At 41.1% G+C, this 19,915-nt stretch overlaps 1 protein-coding gene across 1 annotated transcript in view; it reads left to right on the top strand.

Moving 5' to 3' along the window:
* RUVBL1 (RuvB like AAA ATPase 1) overlaps nt 1–19,915 on the top strand; it is a 32,697-nt gene that overhangs the window by 7,553 nt on the left and 5,229 nt on the right. Inside the window, exons 4-9 of the mRNA XM_084887216.1 lie at nt 5,070–5,221; nt 8,805–8,894; nt 9,669–9,818; nt 11,571–11,634; nt 12,957–13,155; nt 19,273–19,375. Coding sequence (XP_084743342.1) covers nt 5,070–5,221; nt 8,805–8,894; nt 9,669–9,818; nt 11,571–11,634; nt 12,957–13,155; nt 19,273–19,375 — 758 coding nt within the window. The remainder of the gene's footprint in view (nt 1–5,069; nt 5,222–8,804; nt 8,895–9,668; nt 9,819–11,570; nt 11,635–12,956; nt 13,156–19,272; nt 19,376–19,915) is intronic.

Genomic DNA, 19,915 nt, shown 5'->3' with positions numbered 1-19,915 from the left:
GCTGATTGATGTTTTTCTCTCATCGATGTTTTTAACTCTATCTCTCTTACTTCCTCTCTGTAAAAAATCAATAAAATATATATATATTTTAAAAAGATGGAGAAAGCTTTCGGCAAGGGTGGTGATGGTAGAGGTGATAAATGGTTGGATTTGGGATATATCTGGATGATAGAGCTGACAGGATTTCCTGGAGGATTAGGTGTTGGGGACTGAAAGAAAGAGGAGGCAAGGCTGTCACCCTCTTTTCCCAGCTTTTGTCCTTTTGGGAGTTGGGAAGGTATGGGAAGGAGCAGATTGGATATTCATTAAATGTCTGTTATAGACATGGGGGGCAATGAAGGTTGCCCTAGTTGCTGACACACAGTAGGTGCTCAGTGAAGTTTTTGTGAGTGAGAGAAGGGGTGGACTGGAAAGCAGAGAGAAAACAACGTTTAGCTAAAGTAAGATAGCGCTTGGTCTGTGTCTGGCAATAGACATTCTGTTTGATTTAAACAGTTTTTAAAAATGAAATTTGAGTTATGTAGTTGCTAGTATTTAGAGATTGAGAGATGTCATATAAAATCCTTCTTTCTGGCTCGAAAGAAGCTTTCATTTCCACCTAGCAGCAGTCGGTCAAAGCTAAGTGGTTCTCTCCTGTTCAGAGCAGGCTTACACTCCAGCTTGCCCCAGTCTCTGTGAGGCTTGCTCTGCTTCTCAATGGTCCTTGCCAGGTCTAAGTAAGCCTGGAGTTTGGGACTCTTGTTTTAGACCAGACACACTGTGAACTGTGTGTAGGCTGCTTTGTGTTGTTTGTGTTTTTTTTTTAATCCTCACCCAAGAATATGTTTTTATTGATTTTAGAGAGAAAGGAAGTGAGAGGGGGAGAGAGAACATCGATGTAAGAGAGAAACATTGATTGGTTGCCTTGAATAGGCACCCCAACCAGGGATCAAATCCGAAACCTTTTTGTTGCACAGTATGATGCTCCAACCAAGTGAGCCATGTGGCCAGGGTGGAATATGAACTTTCTAATCATTCATTCATTCATTTATTTATTTAATATCTTTTCATTGATTTCAGAGAGGATGGGAGGGGGAGAGAGAGATAGGAAACATCAATGATGAGAGAAAATCATTGATCAGCTGCCTCCTGCACGCCCCACACTAGGGATCGAGCCCACAACTTGGGCATGTGCTCTGACTGGGAATCAAACCCTAACCCAGCGTTTTTCAACCGCTGTTCCGCGGCACACTAGTGCCAGATGTTGCCTGGTGTGCCATAGGTGCAGACAAGACAACAATTTTATAATTTTTCACTATTTTGTTTACTTAATATTTCATAATAAAGTAATTATAAAATACTTTCTTTCTGTTTATTTGATTCCTATTCAAGAGAATTACTTTATATATAGTCAATATAGGCACAGAGTTAAATTTTTAACATTTTCTAATGGTGGTGTGCCTCGTGATTTTTTTCATGAAACAAGTGTGCCTTTGCCCAAAAAAGGTTGAAAAACACTGCCCTAACCACCTGGTTCATAGATTGACACTCAACCACTGAGCCACACCAGCTGGACACGTCTTGCTTTTTTTTTTTTTTTTTTTTTTTTTTAGCCTGTGTTATTACATGAAGTGTTGAAAGGCATTCAATGAATGTTATGATGCCATAGGTTTCAAATCTTTTTTTTTTTTTAATATATTTTATTGATTTTGTACAGAGAGGAAGGGAGAGAGATAGAGAGCTAGAAACATTGATGAGAGAGAGTCATCAATCAGCTGCCTCTTGCACAACCCCTACTGGGGATACGCCCACAACCAAGGTACATGCCCTTAACCGGAATCGAACCCGGGACCCCTCAGTCCCCAAGCCGACGCTCTATCCATTGAGCCAAACTGGTTTCGGCGGTTTCAAATCTTTTGAGAACTTTTAAAGAATTTAATGAACATGTATCATAGATTTTACTTAACTCATTAAGGAGATAACCTGTAAGATGTTACAACTGGTTCAAATATGTGTACTAATAAAATGCATTTTTACAAATTTGAAAAATATTTAAACAGTGTTTTTAAAAATGAAATTTGAGTTATGTAGTTGCCAGTATTTAGAGACATTGATAAAATCTGACAAAACTGACCTTTACGTGAGTGTATGTGTTTAGATTGCTTAAAGGTAATTCAAATGCTTTAACATTTGAGGGGGGAAAATAAAGATAAATTTCCTAGGCATCAGTTTTGTGATTTGCCCTCTTTTTTGGTGGGGGTCAGGGGGTGAGGGGTGGGGTGGGGGGAGCAGCACAGTTCTTTTGATGGCAGCCAGGTGAAGAGAAATTTCTTGATCCTGCCACCGAATAAAAAGGCAGGTCATTGACAATCTTCAAAAAAGAACCCTGCCCATCTTTCTCTGCCTTTGAGTTTCTGTGATGTTGACAGTGGGGGTGGGAGAAAGCAGTAAGCTGACCAGAAATAAAAAGCAAGGAGTCTGTGCTATTTCCTTGATGTGATGAAGGTCCCTGTCAGGGATTTAGAAACCTGAGCCAGCAGATGAAACCTGTGTCATTTGCGTTGTTGTTGCCAGAGATAGTGCCAGCTCAGTCCCTTTCCTGGCTAACAGCCTGTTTCATTGTCTGTCAACCATATCCCCTGTCAGCTTGTCAGCACAGAGCAACTTCTAAACAAATATGGAACTAGTGAGAGATGGGAATGCCTTTTTCCCCCACATGAGGAATTTCATGTCATAGTTGTATAACAGTAAATATAGGGAAACATTCCATTTGGGGGAATTTATCTCTGGGATATGAAAGTGTTGAATTAAAAAAAATCAAAGGTGAGCCCTGGTGAAGTGACTCAGTTGGTTAGATCATCATCCAGTGCACCAAAAGATTGTAGGTTCGATCTCCAGTCAGTGCACGTACAGGAGGTGACCAATCACTATTTCTCTCCCCCCCCCCTTCTCTTTCTTTTTCTCCCCCCTCCTCCCCTTTTCTCTCTTTTCTCTTTCTCTCTCTCTGAAATCAATAAAAGAAATCATGTCTGCCATGTGGGTTAAAAAAAAATCAAAATTTTGTTTAAAAAGTACAGAATTTTCCAAGTTTGTCACAATCTTATTTATTTTTATTTTTTAGTAAAGGTGGAAATTTATTGAAGCACAAGTACAGACTCCCAAATGGGGAGAGGGAAAGAATTTCAAAGAGTCCCCTGTCACAATCTTCTGATACATTCATTTTATTTAGAAAATTTTGACATGATGTTCAGGAACTAAGAATTTGGTGAGGTAAAAATGAAATGCATCCTCTATTTTGGGGCTATTCCAAAACTTCCATTTGTAGGCTATCAGATTGAGTGAAGGTAGAATAAAACGTTTCCTTCACTTGACTATCTGAGAGAGAGTTTTTGCCCAAATTGGGTTTCTGGGGAAAGAAGTCAGCCGCCCCAGTGTTAAGATAATGACCACATTTAAAAGTGGGAAATGATTGACACCATTGGCAGAGTTTCTTTTTGTCATTGGGTATTCCCATATCAGAACAGACGTGGCTCCATGGTGAGGACACCCAGACCATATCAGGGCTTCCTGCCATCAGAAGTACTTTATGGCTCACATTTTGAGTAGAACAGAGTTCATTATTCTTTAGATGAGTGGTTCTCAGATGTGGCTATACATTGGGATCATCTAGGGAGCTTTAAACTAATACTAGTAATGGCAGCGTCCCCACCCCTGAGATTTGGAGGTAAGTGCTGTGAGTGTGGCCAAGGCATAAGGGGTTGTAGAAGCTCGTCAGGTGATTCTAAAAGCTAATAACCATGACTGTAGACTCCAGCTAAGGCTTAGAACAGTGTTCCCTAAACCTAAGCCATCAGTGTTCTTCCTTTACTAGGTCCCATTAATATAATATTTATTTACATATTTTTAAGGTGACTTGGTAATTTTGTGCAGACATACAGAAAAGTACATGTACCATAAATATAGAGCTCAGTTGATTATCATAAATTGAAAACCCACCCAGTCAAGAAAAAGAATATTGCCAATACCCTAAGTAGGGGTGTCGAACTCAATCAGAGAAGGGGCCAAAATCTAAAATCCAGCCTAAATCGCGGGCCGAATGGTTTACTGAACAGTCATAAACTGACAATGTCATAAACTGACAGCGGAGTGCAGTGATGACAGCGCGGTGCGGGCCACATTGCAAGGCCTGGCGGGCTGGATTTGGCCCGCGGGCCTTGTGTTTGACACATGTGCAAGTGTAGTTTGTGTCCTCCTCTATCTCCATCCTTCCTTTCCTTGTCAAATTAATGACTGCCTTGAATCTAACATTATAGTGTAGTTGGACGTGTTTTTAAACCTCAAATGAATGCAATTTTGCAGTATATATTCTACCACATTTGGCTTCTTTCCCACAAAGTTATGTTTGAGATTCATCCATGTTGTTGCATGTGGTGATAATTCTTTTTCATTGCGTTGTGATATTCTGTTGTATGAGTAAACCACAATTCAGTTGTCTCTTCCACTGTTTATAGACAGTGGAGTTTTCTCAGGGTTTGGCAATTAAGAACAATGCTTTTATGACTACTACTGGCTGTATTGTATCCCTTGGTGCACATGTGCACTCGTGCCTAGTGAGTATATACCTAGGAGTTGAATTGCAGAATCTTAGGATATTCAACTTTAAGAAATAATACCATTTTGTTCTTATTTATACCAGTTTACTTTATAAATACTTCCAGTAGCAGTGTAACCTTCCTATTGTTCTGCATCTCTACCAACTCTTGGGATTATCAGCCTTTAATTTTAGTGATTCTGGAGGTTGTAGAGTAGTATTTCATTGTTATCACCCCTTGAACAATTTTGAAAATTATAGCTTGTCTGTTTAGTTCTAGATTAGAATCGAGGAAGTCCCTTTGAAAGGCTGAAATACAGTTGTTTTTCTGCGATGTTATATTTGTGTTTGTGGTGCTTTTCCACCCAGGAGTACACCCTTGAATGTACAGTAAGGCTGACTAGTCAATTCTTGTGACATGGAAGTTTTGTGGCAATAGAAGTTGTTAAGGAGTAAGAAAATTCTGCTCTGACCAGAGTTCATCTGCCATCTCTTCCAGGGCTGCGGATAAAGGAAACCAAGGAGGTTTATGAAGGTGAAGTCACAGAGCTAACTCCGTGTGAGACAGAGAACCCCATGGGAGGGTATGGTAAAACCATTAGTCATGTAATCATAGGACTCAAAACAGCCAAAGGAACCAAACAATTGAAAGTGAGTACATGTTTGTGGACTCTTTCTCTTGCCTTAGAATCCCTCAGCACTCTGTGGCCTTGGGCAAGTGGTATAACCTGTGTTCCAGTTTCCGTGTCTGTACATTGTGGGTGATGATTATCATGGGGCCATCTGAGGATGCTATGTGTATAAAGTAATAACAAGTAGAGGGCCAGTACACAAGGGACTTAATAAAGATAGCTTTTTCTTATTTACTCTAAGGAAGTTATATATGTTAAAACACAAGCTGTGTGGCTGTTCGAGTATACCTTCTGCCACCTATTTATGTTATGACCATTTGTTAGGGCCCTGAGCTACTCTCTGAATCTGGGCATATATTCAGTTACAGTGCTCATGCTTACAAAAAGCAGTGGCATTGAATAATTTGGTAAGAGTTGAAGAATGGATGATGAGTTGACATCAAGAAACCAAATATAGGAGGGATATGTCAGGATGCTGGCAACAGTGGTGCCTGGTGGGAAGAGCATGGATTTTGGAGTTAGAGTCTGAAAGAGAATTCTGGCTTTGCTGCTGATAATGGTATGACCTTTGGGAAGTGACTTTATCTGTTAAATGGGAATAAAAAATTGCCTATCTCACAGAGTTCTTTTAAGGATAAAAGTTGTAGCTTTGGATGTGGCATCTAGTTACCTAAGAAGTGGTAGCTTTGGATGTTATTGTCAGAGCTTTCAGTTAGAGAAATGGAGCAGTTTAGATTGTAGGCTTTGCTTTATTATTTTTTTTTTTTATTGTTGTTGTTGTTAATCCTCACCTGAGGATATTTTTTCCCATTGATTTTTAGAGAGAGTGAAAAGGAGGGAGAGAAGGAGATGAGAGAAAAACATCGATGTGAGAAAAACACATTGATTAGTTGCCTCCCAAATGTGCCCCAACCAGGGCCAGAGATTGAATCTGCAACCCAGGTATGTGCCCTTGACTGGGAATCAAACCCTCAATCCTTTGGTATATGGGCCAATGCTGTAACCACTAAGAAACGCTGGCCAGAGTGGCTTTATTATTAATAATATAACATCATGCCAAAACTGGTTTGGCTCAGTGGATAGAGCTTCGGCCTGCAGACTGGAAAGTCCCAGGTTCGATTCCAGTTAAGGGCATGTACCTTGGTTGTGGGCACATCCCCAGTGGGGGGTGTGCAGGAGGCAGCTGATCGATGTTTCTAACTATCTTTCTAATTCTCCCTTCCTCTCTGTAAAAAAAAAATATATATATATTTTATTTATATTTATTAGCTCTTATTTATTGTAGGTACTGGGCCCTGTGCTAAGTGCTCCAACAAGTATTTTATATTATATTATATATATATATATATATATATGTATATATAAATTTTTTTGTACTAGTATAATTTTCCACTGATAAAGGAACTGAGTCTCATTAAAAGGTTAAGTAGTTATCTATCTTAGGATCATACAACTAATTAAGTGGTAGAGCATCCTCCAACCTACTATGTGACCTTTTGAAATCAGTTGAGCTCTCTGGACCTTCATTTTCCCATCTGTAAACTGCAATAGATGATCACAATTTGCAGTATAATTTCTCCATCTTTGTTCCCGTCTGTGATTTCATGGTTCTTTGATTCTGTGAGGTGGTTTCTTGGTCACTGCTTTATGGAGATCATAAAAATGTCTCTTCTTCAAAGGGCCATGTTTCTTTTTCCTAACAGGGTTTCCATCTTAGGGACATGCCTCTGCAAATAATCTCTTTTAAACCTGCCCCTCATCTCTCCCATTCTGTATTAATTAGATTTCTTAGTAGGACCTGCCACCTTCCAATAATTACATCTTCAGTCAATTCATTTGGGAAAATAACCGATATTAAAATGCTTAAGGCAAAACATAGTGTGTGCTCTTCAATGTATGATTGATAAAATAAGGCATGCAACTTAGATTTCAGCTATTCATGAGGCTGCTTTGCACAGTTTCCTTAGAAAATGACATAGGGGAGAAGTGAATTTTTTCTTTTAAAATGAGTACTTCTAGCTGCTTTGAGTATAAGGTATTTGGATAGATGGGGCTTAAGTACTCATGGATATTTAAGTGTGAAGGAGAATACCTTATTTGCAATCAGTATCAAGTGCCTCCCTCATCCTATGCCCTGTGTCAGAGGCTGACCAACTACTGTCCCTCCTGCCCATGGCAGTGCTGCAGGAGGCCATCAGGCCCAAACCAGCCAGAGAGGCAGAGCTTTGTTTTTATGGTTACCATTAGCAAGAGCTTTATTGAGATATAATTTCAAACAAACTCACCCATTTTAAGTGTACAACTCAAGGAATTTAGATCTATTTACGGAGTTGTACAACCATTACAACCAACCAGTTTTAGACCATTTTCATCATCCCAAGAAACCTCGTGCCCAGTTACAGTAGCTTCCCATTCTCACCCATAGCCCCTGGCAGCTACTGATCTACTTTCTGTTTCTATATACTATTTGCCTTTTCTGAACATTTCATACTAGTGGAATCATACAATATGTGTTCCTTTTTTTTTTTTTTAAATTATTGATTTTTTTACAGAAAGGAAGTGAAAGATAGAGTTAGAAACATCAATGAGAGAGAAACATCGATCAGTTGCCTCCTGCACACCTCCTACTGGGGATGTGCCCACAACCAAGGTGCATGCCCTTGACCGAAATTGAACCTGGGACCTTTCTGTCCGCAGGCAGACGCTCTATCCCCTGAGCCAAACTGGTTAGAGCCAATATGTATTCTTTTGTGTCTGAGTTCTTTCACTGAATCCTGGGCTTTTACTCTTTAATATTGTTTGAGACAAAACTCAAGTGTTTTTCACATTATAAAATGAAGTTTAACTGGGAGAAACTTATTTCTAAAGGCTAACTCCTTACAAAAGATGCTATCCTCGAATATTGATCATCAGGGATAGCCTGAATCTGAACAATCTGGAGAAAAGCAGTAGTTCCCCGAATATGCTACTTTCCTGGAGATATAGACAGGTAGGCAAGCAGGGAGCAAAAACTGAGATTTGAATCAAAAGGCTTGAAAGATCGTGGCTTATGTTTCCCTTTGAATTTTACACATCTGTGATCACATCTGGGTGCTGTTATATAGATGAAGAAACAGATAGCCTTGTCCCAAGTCATAGGCCCACAAAATGCTAGTTACAAAAAGAAAGCTTTAGTTGCAGAAGGTTCTATCAGTATCCAAGGTGAGGAATGTGAGGGATTGAACCTGCTACGGCAATCTTTAAAGGGGTGTTGGGGCCTGTCCTCCAGGAACAGTGTAGGCCACCTAAAAGTAGGCAGAGCCACATTTGCCAGTTTGCAGCTTTAGGAGTAAAGGGGGAAAGGAGACTAGGTTTCCCCTGATTTCCCTCTCTACTGGGAACACAGGTACATTCACTCTTGTGCTTTCTCTCTAGGACACTCAAACCCTCAGAGCCAGCCTCACACATTCTAATACAGACACATGCACACAAATACACTTTCTCCATATAGTCATCAGCTATCTCAAATCCCTTATGGAAAGATACCTTACAGTTTGTCAGAAATAAATATAATATGTATTACACTTTCTGATTCACTTTTTTTTTTTTTTTTAAATTTTAAGCTGGACCCCAGCATTTTTGAAAGTTTGCAGAAAGAGCGAGTAGAGGCTGGAGATGTGATTTACATTGAAGCCAACAGTGGAGCCGTGAAGGTAATGTAATGCATGATTTGTCTGCTATGGGGAGATCTGGGTGACCAGGAAGTGGCTTTCTTAGGGAGTGGGTATGGCGTGTCTGGTGCGATGCTGACGGAAGGTCAGCAGTTGCCCCTTTGTGTTTAATAAAGTTTGCTTTCCCTTTATCTTCATTCTAAAAAGTCTGTTAGAAAAATACTAAAACCTGTTTAGAGGGGGGAGTACAGGGTGAGGAAGCAAAACAACTGTAGTCATTTTTAAATTGAAATGTGCAGTGTATTTAATCTTCCTTTTATCTCTTCGGTATTTTCTTCTCAAGATATATGTGTGTGGAAGGGAATGCTGCATTAGTTGGCATTCCTTTTATATCTGATTTTCAGTGTCCTGTACAGTGTTCCTCACTGTTTAATGGATGTGCATAATACTTCATATCATACAATAAATCACCCACCTACAAAAGAGTCTGAACAACTCCCTCCGGCTCCAGTTAATCTATTGGATTTGCCCTTTATCGGGAATTGCATACAGTTAAAAGAGAGGAGGAAAAATATTCTTGGAGAAAGTATCAGGTGTATTTCAACTGGGTTTTTGGAGCCCAGAGATGAGCAGATAGCTTACTTCTCTTGGCAGAAGAGTGGGGAATGCTTGGAGTTGGTCGAGTATGAGTTAGTCGAGTATCAGGCTGTCAGGCCTACACTTGGGAACTGAGACTTTAATCTCACTTAGCAATGTGCCATTTGGGGCCTTGGCAGTGAAAACTCACCAGGCACTCAGGTTTCTCTCCCTTTGCAGAGGCAGGGCAGGTGTGATACCTATGCCACAGAATTCGACCTTGAAGCTGAAGAGTATGTCCCCTTGCCAAAGGGGGATGTGCACAAGAAGAAAGAAATCATCCAGGATGTGACCTTGCACGACTTGGACGTGGCCAACGCACGGCCCCAGGTAACTGCCTTTACCCGGGCATGAATGGCACACAAGCCTTTTGCATGTGCACAGACGCTCTGGGAGTGAATTATCAGAGTCTTTGCTGCTGCCTTTTCTTAGGGAAACAAGTCCTTTTGTGTCTGTAATGTTTAGCAGTGAACAGCGACATGAGCTAAGAGGGACTCCTTTGTTCCAATTCAAATGCTCTAGTCACAGATGATTTCACATGTATTGTTCCCTCTCCCAGCCAGGCCTCTGGCCCTGACTGTATAGCTTCTGTGGCTTCTCTCCAGCAGCAGCTCACACCTGGGATTCTCTGGGTGTTAATGGTGGGGGGACAGGCGTGTTCTTGAAGCACTTTGCAGGAGTTTAGAAAGGCCGAGAAGGCAGTGTCTTTCCCTATGCTTAGCAAAATCACAAGTTTTATAGCTTGGAGTGGGACCTGTATGTGCTGCTCATGCTGAGTAGAAGATGGATACTTTGTGGGAAAATACAGTATGACTTTATGACAGCTTTGGGAAATGTGCAGTTTAAAATCCCAACTCTCTCCTGCTGGTAGTCTTTGAGTTTGCTTTTTCTTCTTCATCCCAAGAGAGGCTACCTCTCCTCTAGAGGGGATGGATTTTCGAAATTGAAATTGGATCCTTGGGTGTTTTGTTCCTTGGAGCCTTGGCCAAGAGATTGCTGAAGAATCACATTGTGGACCAACAGGTTCGCTCTGCTTGTGGAAAGGCTGTCCCCAAACCGACCTCCTAGGAGCCTTTGACTTGGAGAGAGTGCAGAGCTGAGAATTGCAAGTCAGGGTTAGTGTTGCTGTGATGCTGATGAGCTTCGCTAATTAGTCACTTTGGGTCTCCAGGTTTTCTGTGACTTAGGGCTCTCTGATTTTGAGTTTCTTCCTCTGTGAAAAGAGTATAATAATTCCTGTCTGCAAGGCTGTTTTGAGGATCAAATGTTGTAAGTCCTCAGGAAACATTTGCTACCTTTTACTAGTGAACATTTAGTGAGCGCCTCTGTGTACCAGGGTCTGGAAACTAATATGTTATCATGAATTGCTGGGTAAATGACAAAACAGCAGCTTCTTGCTGACTGCACCCCAAGGAGCTATTGGGGAGGGTTCAGGCACGGGTGAGCCTATTAGGAGCCGGCTGTTATGCAGGGATGGGCTCACCGCCTCTGAGCAGCTCCAGGTTAGGACTAAGTTAATGCGAGTGTGTCGCTGAGTCTAATGAAAGGAAATACAGGGACATAATTAAGTATACCTTATACCTACTTGAACAGTGTCCCCAAGGGAGCTGGAGCACCAGGAGGGGGTCAGACACCCCACAGAGGACCTTTGACCTGAACTTTAATGGATAACTGGGAGCTTCCCAGGAAAGAGAATGTGGTTCCTGGCGGATAGACCAGAATACACAAAAGCATTGAGTCATAAAAGGACTTGGGTGTTCAAGGAATGGTTAGGAGTCCTATGTGGCTAATCAAGGAGTATGGGATTGGAAAGTGATATGACCAGAGATGGAAGTTGGGCCAAGCCCCACAGAGCTTGTACTTCCCATGAAGCGACTTAATTTTATTCTTACAGGTCAGGGGGAACCTCTTAAGAATTCCTGTTTTAGAAGCTTCTTAAGCTTTCCACTGGAGTTGTTCAGGGTCTGTACATCTTAGGACCCGTCAAGTTGGGTCTGGTGGGATGAGGGAGTGGGGACGGGTGATGCTTTTGCAGCTGCCTTAGGAAGCAGGACTGACTCTGTTAAGTCTTCTCTTACACAGGGGGGACAAGACATCTTGTCTATGATGGGCCAGTTAATGAAGCCAAAGAAGACAGAAATCACAGGTAAGAGCAACAGCAGGGCCTGTGAGCCAGAAGCAGAGCTGGAGGGCCCTGCATTCTGATATGCTTCTTGTGAGAGGCTCTGTGAGTGACTCTTCCCCCAAACTGAGGAAGAGCCTGACTCTGTGCTAATAGTCTGTGGCTGGTTTAGACGGCCAAAAGCATATCGTGTGTCCTCTGACCCTGCTTGCTAGCACACTTTCTTGACTGCGTTCAGTATCCTGGCACTCATCTTTGGATGGAAACTGTCACAGATTCTGGTCCTTTGAGGTTCCGGTTCCAGAAATGTGGATTTTGTCACCCCAGCTCTGTAGGACAGCTCTGGCCAGAACATACCTGAGCACAGCAAGTTCTGCTGTCTGGGTGCCAGGGGTCCCCCTTCCACTCGCTCACCCTCCTGAGCACTTCCCAGAGCTTGGTAAGAATGTTGCTGGTCCCTTATGGACTTTTAGTTTCCCTTGTTTTCCTTCCCAACGGGTACATCTCTCTCTTCACCTATTTTACCCCCAATATCTTTGTCACCTTAAAGTGTTAAACATTAAAGCATCTTATTTTCTTTAACATTTCAGCCAGTGGAGTGATCTGAGGCCTTTCTGTTAGTTACCAAGAGCAGTTTCTGTATTTTAACATGATTTTGACCATCCCTGCATCATGGCTTTGGTGGGAGATGCTGTATCAAATCTTCATGTTCTGTTTATGATTAGCTCCCTCCAGATGATAGCACAGGATCTGGTTTGGAAGATGAGAACTGTGTCTATAGATGGGTTCTTTAACTTTTGAGGGACTCATCCATCTTAGAACTCTGAGATTGGACCTTTTCTCAGAACCTTTCATACCTCTCAGGTTTCCTTCCACAGAGGATTCTACACATGCTTTCTATTCATTTCTTTGTCCAGCCACTTGAATGAAAGTTAATTAACCTAAGCTTTGTCATACAGGGCCAAAAGAAAGGGTCATTTACCAGTGCAGCATAGGAGAATTTGCATATGGAAACTCATTTCATCCTGGGCTCCCATACTCCAGGATCTATGGGATCAGGCAGGAGCTAAGTTTGGGTGTGAGTAATAAGATCTGGTGGGGAGAGGGACTTAAAGCACATCTTTAGGAAGTTGTCTATTTTGTGACTTTTGGTGTGATTATTCCTACTTTCAGATGATAAAACCAAAGCCTGGAGTAGGGACACAACTTACTGCGGTCACATAGCGAACAGAAAACCAGGATCTAAACTTGGGATTGGGTTGAATTCAGGTGTGGGGAGCAGAGAAAAGGTGACCGTTTTCCCCACCTGGTGCTGACCTTGCATGTCTACCCTTGCTGTCTCCTAGACAAACTTCGAGGGGAGATTAACAAGGTGGTGAACAAGTACATCGATCAGGGCATTGCTGAGCTGGTCCCAGGTGTGCTCTTTGTTGATGAGGTCCACATGCTGGACATTGAGTGCTTCACCTACCTGCACCGGGCCCTGGAATCTTCTATCGCCCCCATCGTCATCTTCGCATCTAACCGAGGCAACTGTGTGATCAGGTAGGGGGCTATCTGCCAGCCACGAGTGTTTTCCATCTTCCATCTGGTTAACTTGTTCCTCTGGGATCACTTTAAACTTTATTACATCATGAGTCGGGCTGGAGATGAGGGAACTTATGTTCATTTTGAGAGAAACATGCCAAAGTGGTTTGCCTTCAAAGGTAGTTCACGTGTCAACTTCAATCTGTTATGGTCACCAAAGCCAACAGTTACCCTGTTACTGAATATGAGAGCCTCCTACGCGGTGTCGGAGGTTACAGTGTGGTATGATTTGTTCATTCAGGTAGAGTGGGCAAAGATAAGATCAGACAGGCTGGTCTTGGATGATATTATATATGTTACCTTCTATCCTTATACTAGCTCTGGGAGTAAATATTTTTGGCTTCATTTTACAGATGAGAAAACAGAATGGTAGCTTAACTTGCTCGTGGTCATAAAGATAGAATGAGAACCCACAACTTTCTCATAGTGAGACCAGCAACAAAACCAGAATTTTCTCTCCAGAACTTTTTGGAGCCACACTGGTGCCTTTCCTCACCCCTCTTCCCATAGTTCTGCCTTTGAAAAGGGAAGGTGTTAACACCTGGAAGGCAAATGCTCATATGATGCTTTCCCTGCCAAGATGGACCCAGCGCTGGAACAGGGACTTGGTTGATAAACTATTTTCTCCTGAGTATTCTGTAGGCCTGTAAGCCCTGAGGACACACTGTCTTCCCAGCTCGTAAGCCTCAATGTCAGTATCCCATAATTGGCACTTTTTTTGCTGTTTTGGTTTTCTGTCCTCCTGTTTGAAAGCTACCATACATTCTTGTGTGTGTGTTTTTTGTGTCTGGCTTTTTCTACTTAATGTAATGCCAGGGTTCACCCATGTTATTGCATGCATCAGTACTTACTTGTTTTTAAGGCTGAATAAATAGTATTTTAAAATATGGAAAATTTAGTAGCACATTTTTCTATTCATCATTTGACAGACATTGTGAGTGGAATTGCTGCATTAAATGGTATCTCTACTTAACCTTGCAAGGAATTGCCCGACTGTTTTCCACAGTGGCTTCATCACTCTCACCAGCAGTGTGTGAGGATTCCAATTTCTCCACATTCTCAACAATTGTTATTATTTTCTGTCTTTTTTATTCTAACCATCTAGTGGGTATAAAGTGGTATCTTATTGTGATACTGATTTGCATTTCCCTGATGGCTAGTGATGTTGAACATCTTTTCATGTGCCCGTTGGCCATTTGTATATCTTTGTGTGGAAATTATCTGTTTATGATCCTTTGCCCATTTTTTTTTTGAAGGTTGTAGTTTGTGTGTGTGTGTGTGTGTGTGTGTGTGTGTGTATATGTATATGTGTGTGTGTGTGTGTATATATATATATATATATATATGTATGTGTATATATATATATATATATATATATACACTATTTATTTATTTTTAATTTTTTTACAGAGAGGAAAGGAGAGAGATAGAGAGCTAGAAACATCAATGAGAGAGAAACATCAATCAGCTGCCTCCTGCACACCCAGCACTGGGGATGTGCCCCCAACCAAGGTACATGCCCTTGACCGGAATCGAACCTGGGACCTTTCAGTCAACAGGCTGACGCTCTATCCACTGAGCCAAACCGGTTTTGGCTGTATTTTTTTTATTATTGTTTTTATTCTTTCTCTATTCTGGGTACTAGACCCTTACCAAATACATTATTTGCAAATATTTTTCTCACATTCTGTCAGTTGTCTTTTTTATTGTTGTTAAGCCTCACCTAAGGATAGTTTTTTCATTGATTTTTAGAGAGAGTGGAAGGAAGGAGGAGAGACAGAGAGAGAAACATTAATGTGAGAGAGACACATCAATTGATTGCCTCCCATATGTATCCCCACCAGGGCCAGGGATGGAGCCTGCAACTGAGGTACGTGTCCTAGACCAGAATTGAACCTGGGACCCTTCAGTCTGCAGGGCAGTGCTCTACCCACTGAGTCAAACTAGCTAGGACTCAATGTCTTTTTTTTGACACACAAGTTTTAAATTTTGATGTCCAGTTGATCTGTTTTTTTCTTTTGTTGCCTGTATTTTAGTTTCATGTCTAAGAAAAATCATCCTAAAAAATAAAAGTCGAATATGCGAAGTGTCCGGTTGACTGGTCGGATGTTCAACCAATCAAAGTGTAATATACTAATGATATGCTAAGGCTGATCAACTGCTCACTATGATTATGATGTACACTGACCTGACCAGTTGCTATGACATGCACTGACCACTAGGGGGTAGATGCTCTGACCTGTAGATTAGCTTGCTGCTGGAGTCTGGCCAATTGGGACTGAGCAAGATGGGACAGACACACCTGGAGCCCTTCTACAGTCCCTTCCTGGCTGGCCAACCTCTTGCATTCCTCCCTGGCCCTGGACCATGTAACAGTGGGGCCCCTTGGCCTGGCCTGCACCCTCTCGAAATCTGGGACCCCTCGGGGATGTCAAAGAGCCGGTTTTGGCCCGATCCCGCAGGCCAGGCCTAGGGACCCCACTGTTGCACGAATTCGTGCATTGGGCCTCTAGTTCATACATAATCTAAGGCCACAAAGAGTTATACTCTATGATTTTTTTAATAAGACTTTTCTAATATAGCTTTGACATTTAAGTTTCTGATCACTTAGAGTTAATTTTTATGTGTGGCATAAGGAATAATAGGTCTGTCCAACTTCATTCTTTTGCATGTGGATACCCAGTAGTCTCAGGACCATTTGTTGAAAAGACTGTTCTTACTTTGTTGAATTGGCAGCCTCATCAAAAAATCAAATGGCTTTCTTCTTAGGGCTCAGTGGACTTATGGGAGTTCCCCTTCATGTTACCCAGAGAAGTATTCTTTACTGTGCTGCTTGTCATCGTAGAAGCTTTAAGCCTTGTGTTATCTGTGTCCCTGCAGTTACAAGGTTATATAAACAACCAGTCAGGCAGTGATTCAGAGCCAGGGAGATTTTTATTTGTCTTGCCTGGAGGTGCTGCTGGCATCTAGCGGGTAGAGGCCAGGGATACTGCTGAACATCCTACAATGCCCAGGATAGTCCTCTACAAAAATATATTTGGTCCAAATGTCAGTGTGACAATGGAGGAACCCTTGAGTTACAATTTTTGCACCATATAAGTGTGTCTATAGGATAATTTTTTAGATGCACAATTCCTTGTCCTACATATATACCATATTGGATTCCAAGGAGAATTCTCTGTGGCCTCACACCCATCTGGCAGAAGCACACCATTAACATAGTTTGAACAGTTGTCAAATGGCATAATGATGAAATTAGTATTAGGCTGAGGTCAGAGTCAGTAATGAACTTCCAGGTATAAGAATAAATCTGCACTTTTAGCCAAAATGTAATTATTACTGCAGTTTATTGTTAGCAGTTTTATAATGTAATATGGCTATTATGGCTACCCTGTCAAACAGTGATTGCTCCACACTAAGAGCTTCTCCTGCAGTTGCTTCTCTGTGCAGAAGAGAATTTCAGAAACCATTTTTCACTGATATGTTTTCTAAAAGAAATTGCACCTAAGGTCTATAGCTTGGACAAATTTAAAAAATGTTTCATCTTTAATTCCTGGAAAACCGCTTAGTCTTTAAGCAGGCCTTTGTTTCAATTTTTAATTTTATGGATTTAAAACTATAAGAAGTTTTCTTAATACCTTCTTGTAAATTCTGTTATTTTTGAAGTTTGATTAGGGAGTCATTTTTCTCTAAACAATTCTTTTTTATACCTATGCTTTTGTTATTATGTCTGAATTGAAGATCATTTATCATGAGCATTACAGAATTTGGGATATTTTAACACGGTAATGGTGAGATCTTTTAAAAATTTTCCAAGAATTCTTAAGAGAATTCCAAAATAGGACTTAAGAAACCTCAAACTTATTGCATAAATATAATTAAATACCGTAACTAAAATTAAATATAGTTTTTAAAGGTAATTTTGTTTAATATGAAGATTGTGGGAAAACCAAATATCAATATATGAATCATGATAGAATTTAATTTTTATAATTTTTACTTGTTATTATTTTAAAATTTATTTGTTGGTGGAAGAGATCTGTTTTTCTCTAAAGTTATCTTAATATCTGTATTTGAGCCCTAGCCAATTTGATTGAGTGGATAGAGCATCGGCCTGCGGACTGAATGATCCCAGATTCAGTTCTGGTCAAGGGCACATGCCCGGGTTGCAGGCTCGATCCTCTGTAGAAGGCGTGCTGGAAGCAGCCGATGAATGATTCTCATCATTGATGTTTCTATCTCTCTTTCCTCTCCCTTCCTCTCTGAAATCAATAAAAATATTTTTAAAGCAATAATAATAATATTTGTATTTGCTATTCTATTCCTCCATTTATTTTGAAAAGTCTTAACTATAATAATAAAAGCGTAATATGCTAATATGATCGGATGTCCTCTTGGATGACCTTCCAGATGAAGCTGGGCCTGCGAGGGAAGTCCGGGTGCCTGCTGGTGGCAGGAGGGAAGCCTGACTCCCAGGTGCCAGAGGGAAGCCAGTGCCAGCAGCCAGGGGAAGAAAGGCCTACTCTTGCACAAATTCTGTGCGTCAGGCCTCTAGTTTTTTTTAAATATTTAACAGTTGTTCATTGATGTGGCATTTTATTCTTTTTTGGATTATTTTTATTGTAGTGAAATGTATAGAACATGGAGTTTGCCATTTAAGTATACAATTCAGTGGTATTAATTATATTCAGTGTTTTACAATCATCACCACCATCCATCTCCAAAGCTTCTCCATCACCCCAAACAGAAACTCTGTACCCCTTAAGCAGTAATTCCCATGTTCCCTTTACCCCATCCCTAGTAACCTTTATTCTACTGTATTTATGAATTGCCTTTTTTAGATATTTCCTATAAATGGAATCATATAATATTTGCCCCTTTATAGTTAGCTTCTTTCACTATGTTTTTGAGGTCCATGCTGTTGTAGCATTTTATTCTTGCAGTGCTAAATATACATTACACTTCAATTGGCCACATAGAATTTCAACAGATCATTTTTTTACTGAAGTTTTATTTCTACAGTAATTACTTATACTAGAAACCGAGTATTCTAATATTAACCATTAAATTCAAATGACCTATTCTTGTTCTTTGTTATATTGCTAAGTTATGACCATAGATTTTAATCTGACACCAGATATGGTGTAGAGGTAGACCTGCTGTTGTGACTCCCAAAGATTGAGGCTTCCAGTCGCTGTGGCTGAAGCCTGGCCCCGTGGGCTGCCAGGTCTGTCCAACATGCTTCCTGCCAGGCAGGCAGCTGGCACCTCAGGCCTGGTGGGTTAAAGGGCTCCTCTTCTGGACTGTTCTTCCTAGGAATTGGCTAAGGATCCAAGAGGAAAATAGGAAAAGGGCATGACTAGACAGTTCCCCAAAAGAAATAAAATAACTAATGCATATAAGGGAAAGCATTCAAATGAATAAAGGAAATGCAAATTCAAACAAGGTGTTGCCCTTCTATTTTCTAAATCATTTGCTGTCAAAGCAGCAACATATTTTAAAAATTAGAATGCCCAGTGCTGGCTATAATGCAATGAGATCAGATCACTTGTGTAGCTTTGTAAATTAGGACATTCATTCATCCATTCAAATAGATATTCAGGATTGTATCAGGCACTACTAGAATTTCTGAGGAAATGTTCATGACTGACTGTATAAAAGTGTTTATCAAAGCATCATTAGTAAAAAATAACAATTGGGACTACCTAAATGCCCAGCAGTTTGGGTTTTATAAAATGCCTGATAGATTAAAACTGAAGTGACATAGACAAAAACAAAAAACAAAAAACAAAAAAAAAACCCTACATACTTAGTGTAGTTTATAAAAATCTATATATATGAAAATGTGATTTATTTTTTTGTTTTGTTCCTCCCCAAATTTCCTATGGTACTGATATTTTCTCAAATAGTGAAGTTGCTTTTGATGATACCTGAATGTTAGTCTGTTTACCCTGGCTCTGACTCTTAGGACGTAAACTAGCTGTTTTGTCATGGTGAGAACCTCAGCCATGTTTTCAGTGTCCAGAGTCTGATCTCAAAGAGCACGGGGTGATGTGCTTATTCTGGCTTTTACAGGGGTACTGAGGATATCACCTCTCCTCATGGCATCCCTCTCGACCTTCTGGACCGAGTGATGATCATCCGGACCATGCTGTACACTCCACAGGAAATGAAACAGGTGAGTCTGCCTTCCCACCTCCTCGCTCTCTCCCTCATTTGCTCCCAGTGTTCCCTGACGCTGTGCAGAAAGGCTCCTGGCTCTCACCACCATCTGCCACTTAGCTGCTGCCCTGGGCAAGTCACTCCAGAGCCTCAATACCCCGTCAGAGGGACGGATGGGCCAACTAGACATTGCCTGAAGCGTCACAAAACTTCAGTTGCCTACATCCCTTCTAATAAACTTTAGGAAAGGGATGGTGAAAAATACTGACTTGATGATGGTCATTGGGAGGCCACTGGCTCTAGGAGAGGCAATGAAATATGACTTAGCAATAGCCTTTTGGGCCCAGGCCAGGCCCTGTCCAAGGTCTCTGCTCAGTGGGCAAAACTAGAAACTCTGTGCCATCAGAACCCACAGCAAGCCAGCTCCAGCAGGACACAGAAGCTGGAGGGGGTAAGCACTTGAGTCTTAGCAGAGCCTGGCTGCCGTAAAGAGCCTGACTAGTGGCAGGTTTTTCGGGGTGGTGTATAGGTTTGTTGCCTTGGCTGTAGAGATGAT

The sequence above is a fragment of the Pipistrellus hanaki genome (genome assembly GCF_964339955.1).
Source record: "Pipistrellus hanaki genome assembly, chromosome: 6".
Classification (NCBI taxonomy): domain Eukaryota; kingdom Metazoa; phylum Chordata; class Mammalia; order Chiroptera; family Vespertilionidae; genus Pipistrellus; species Pipistrellus hanaki.
This window is presented reverse-complemented; position numbering and strand designations above follow the sequence as displayed.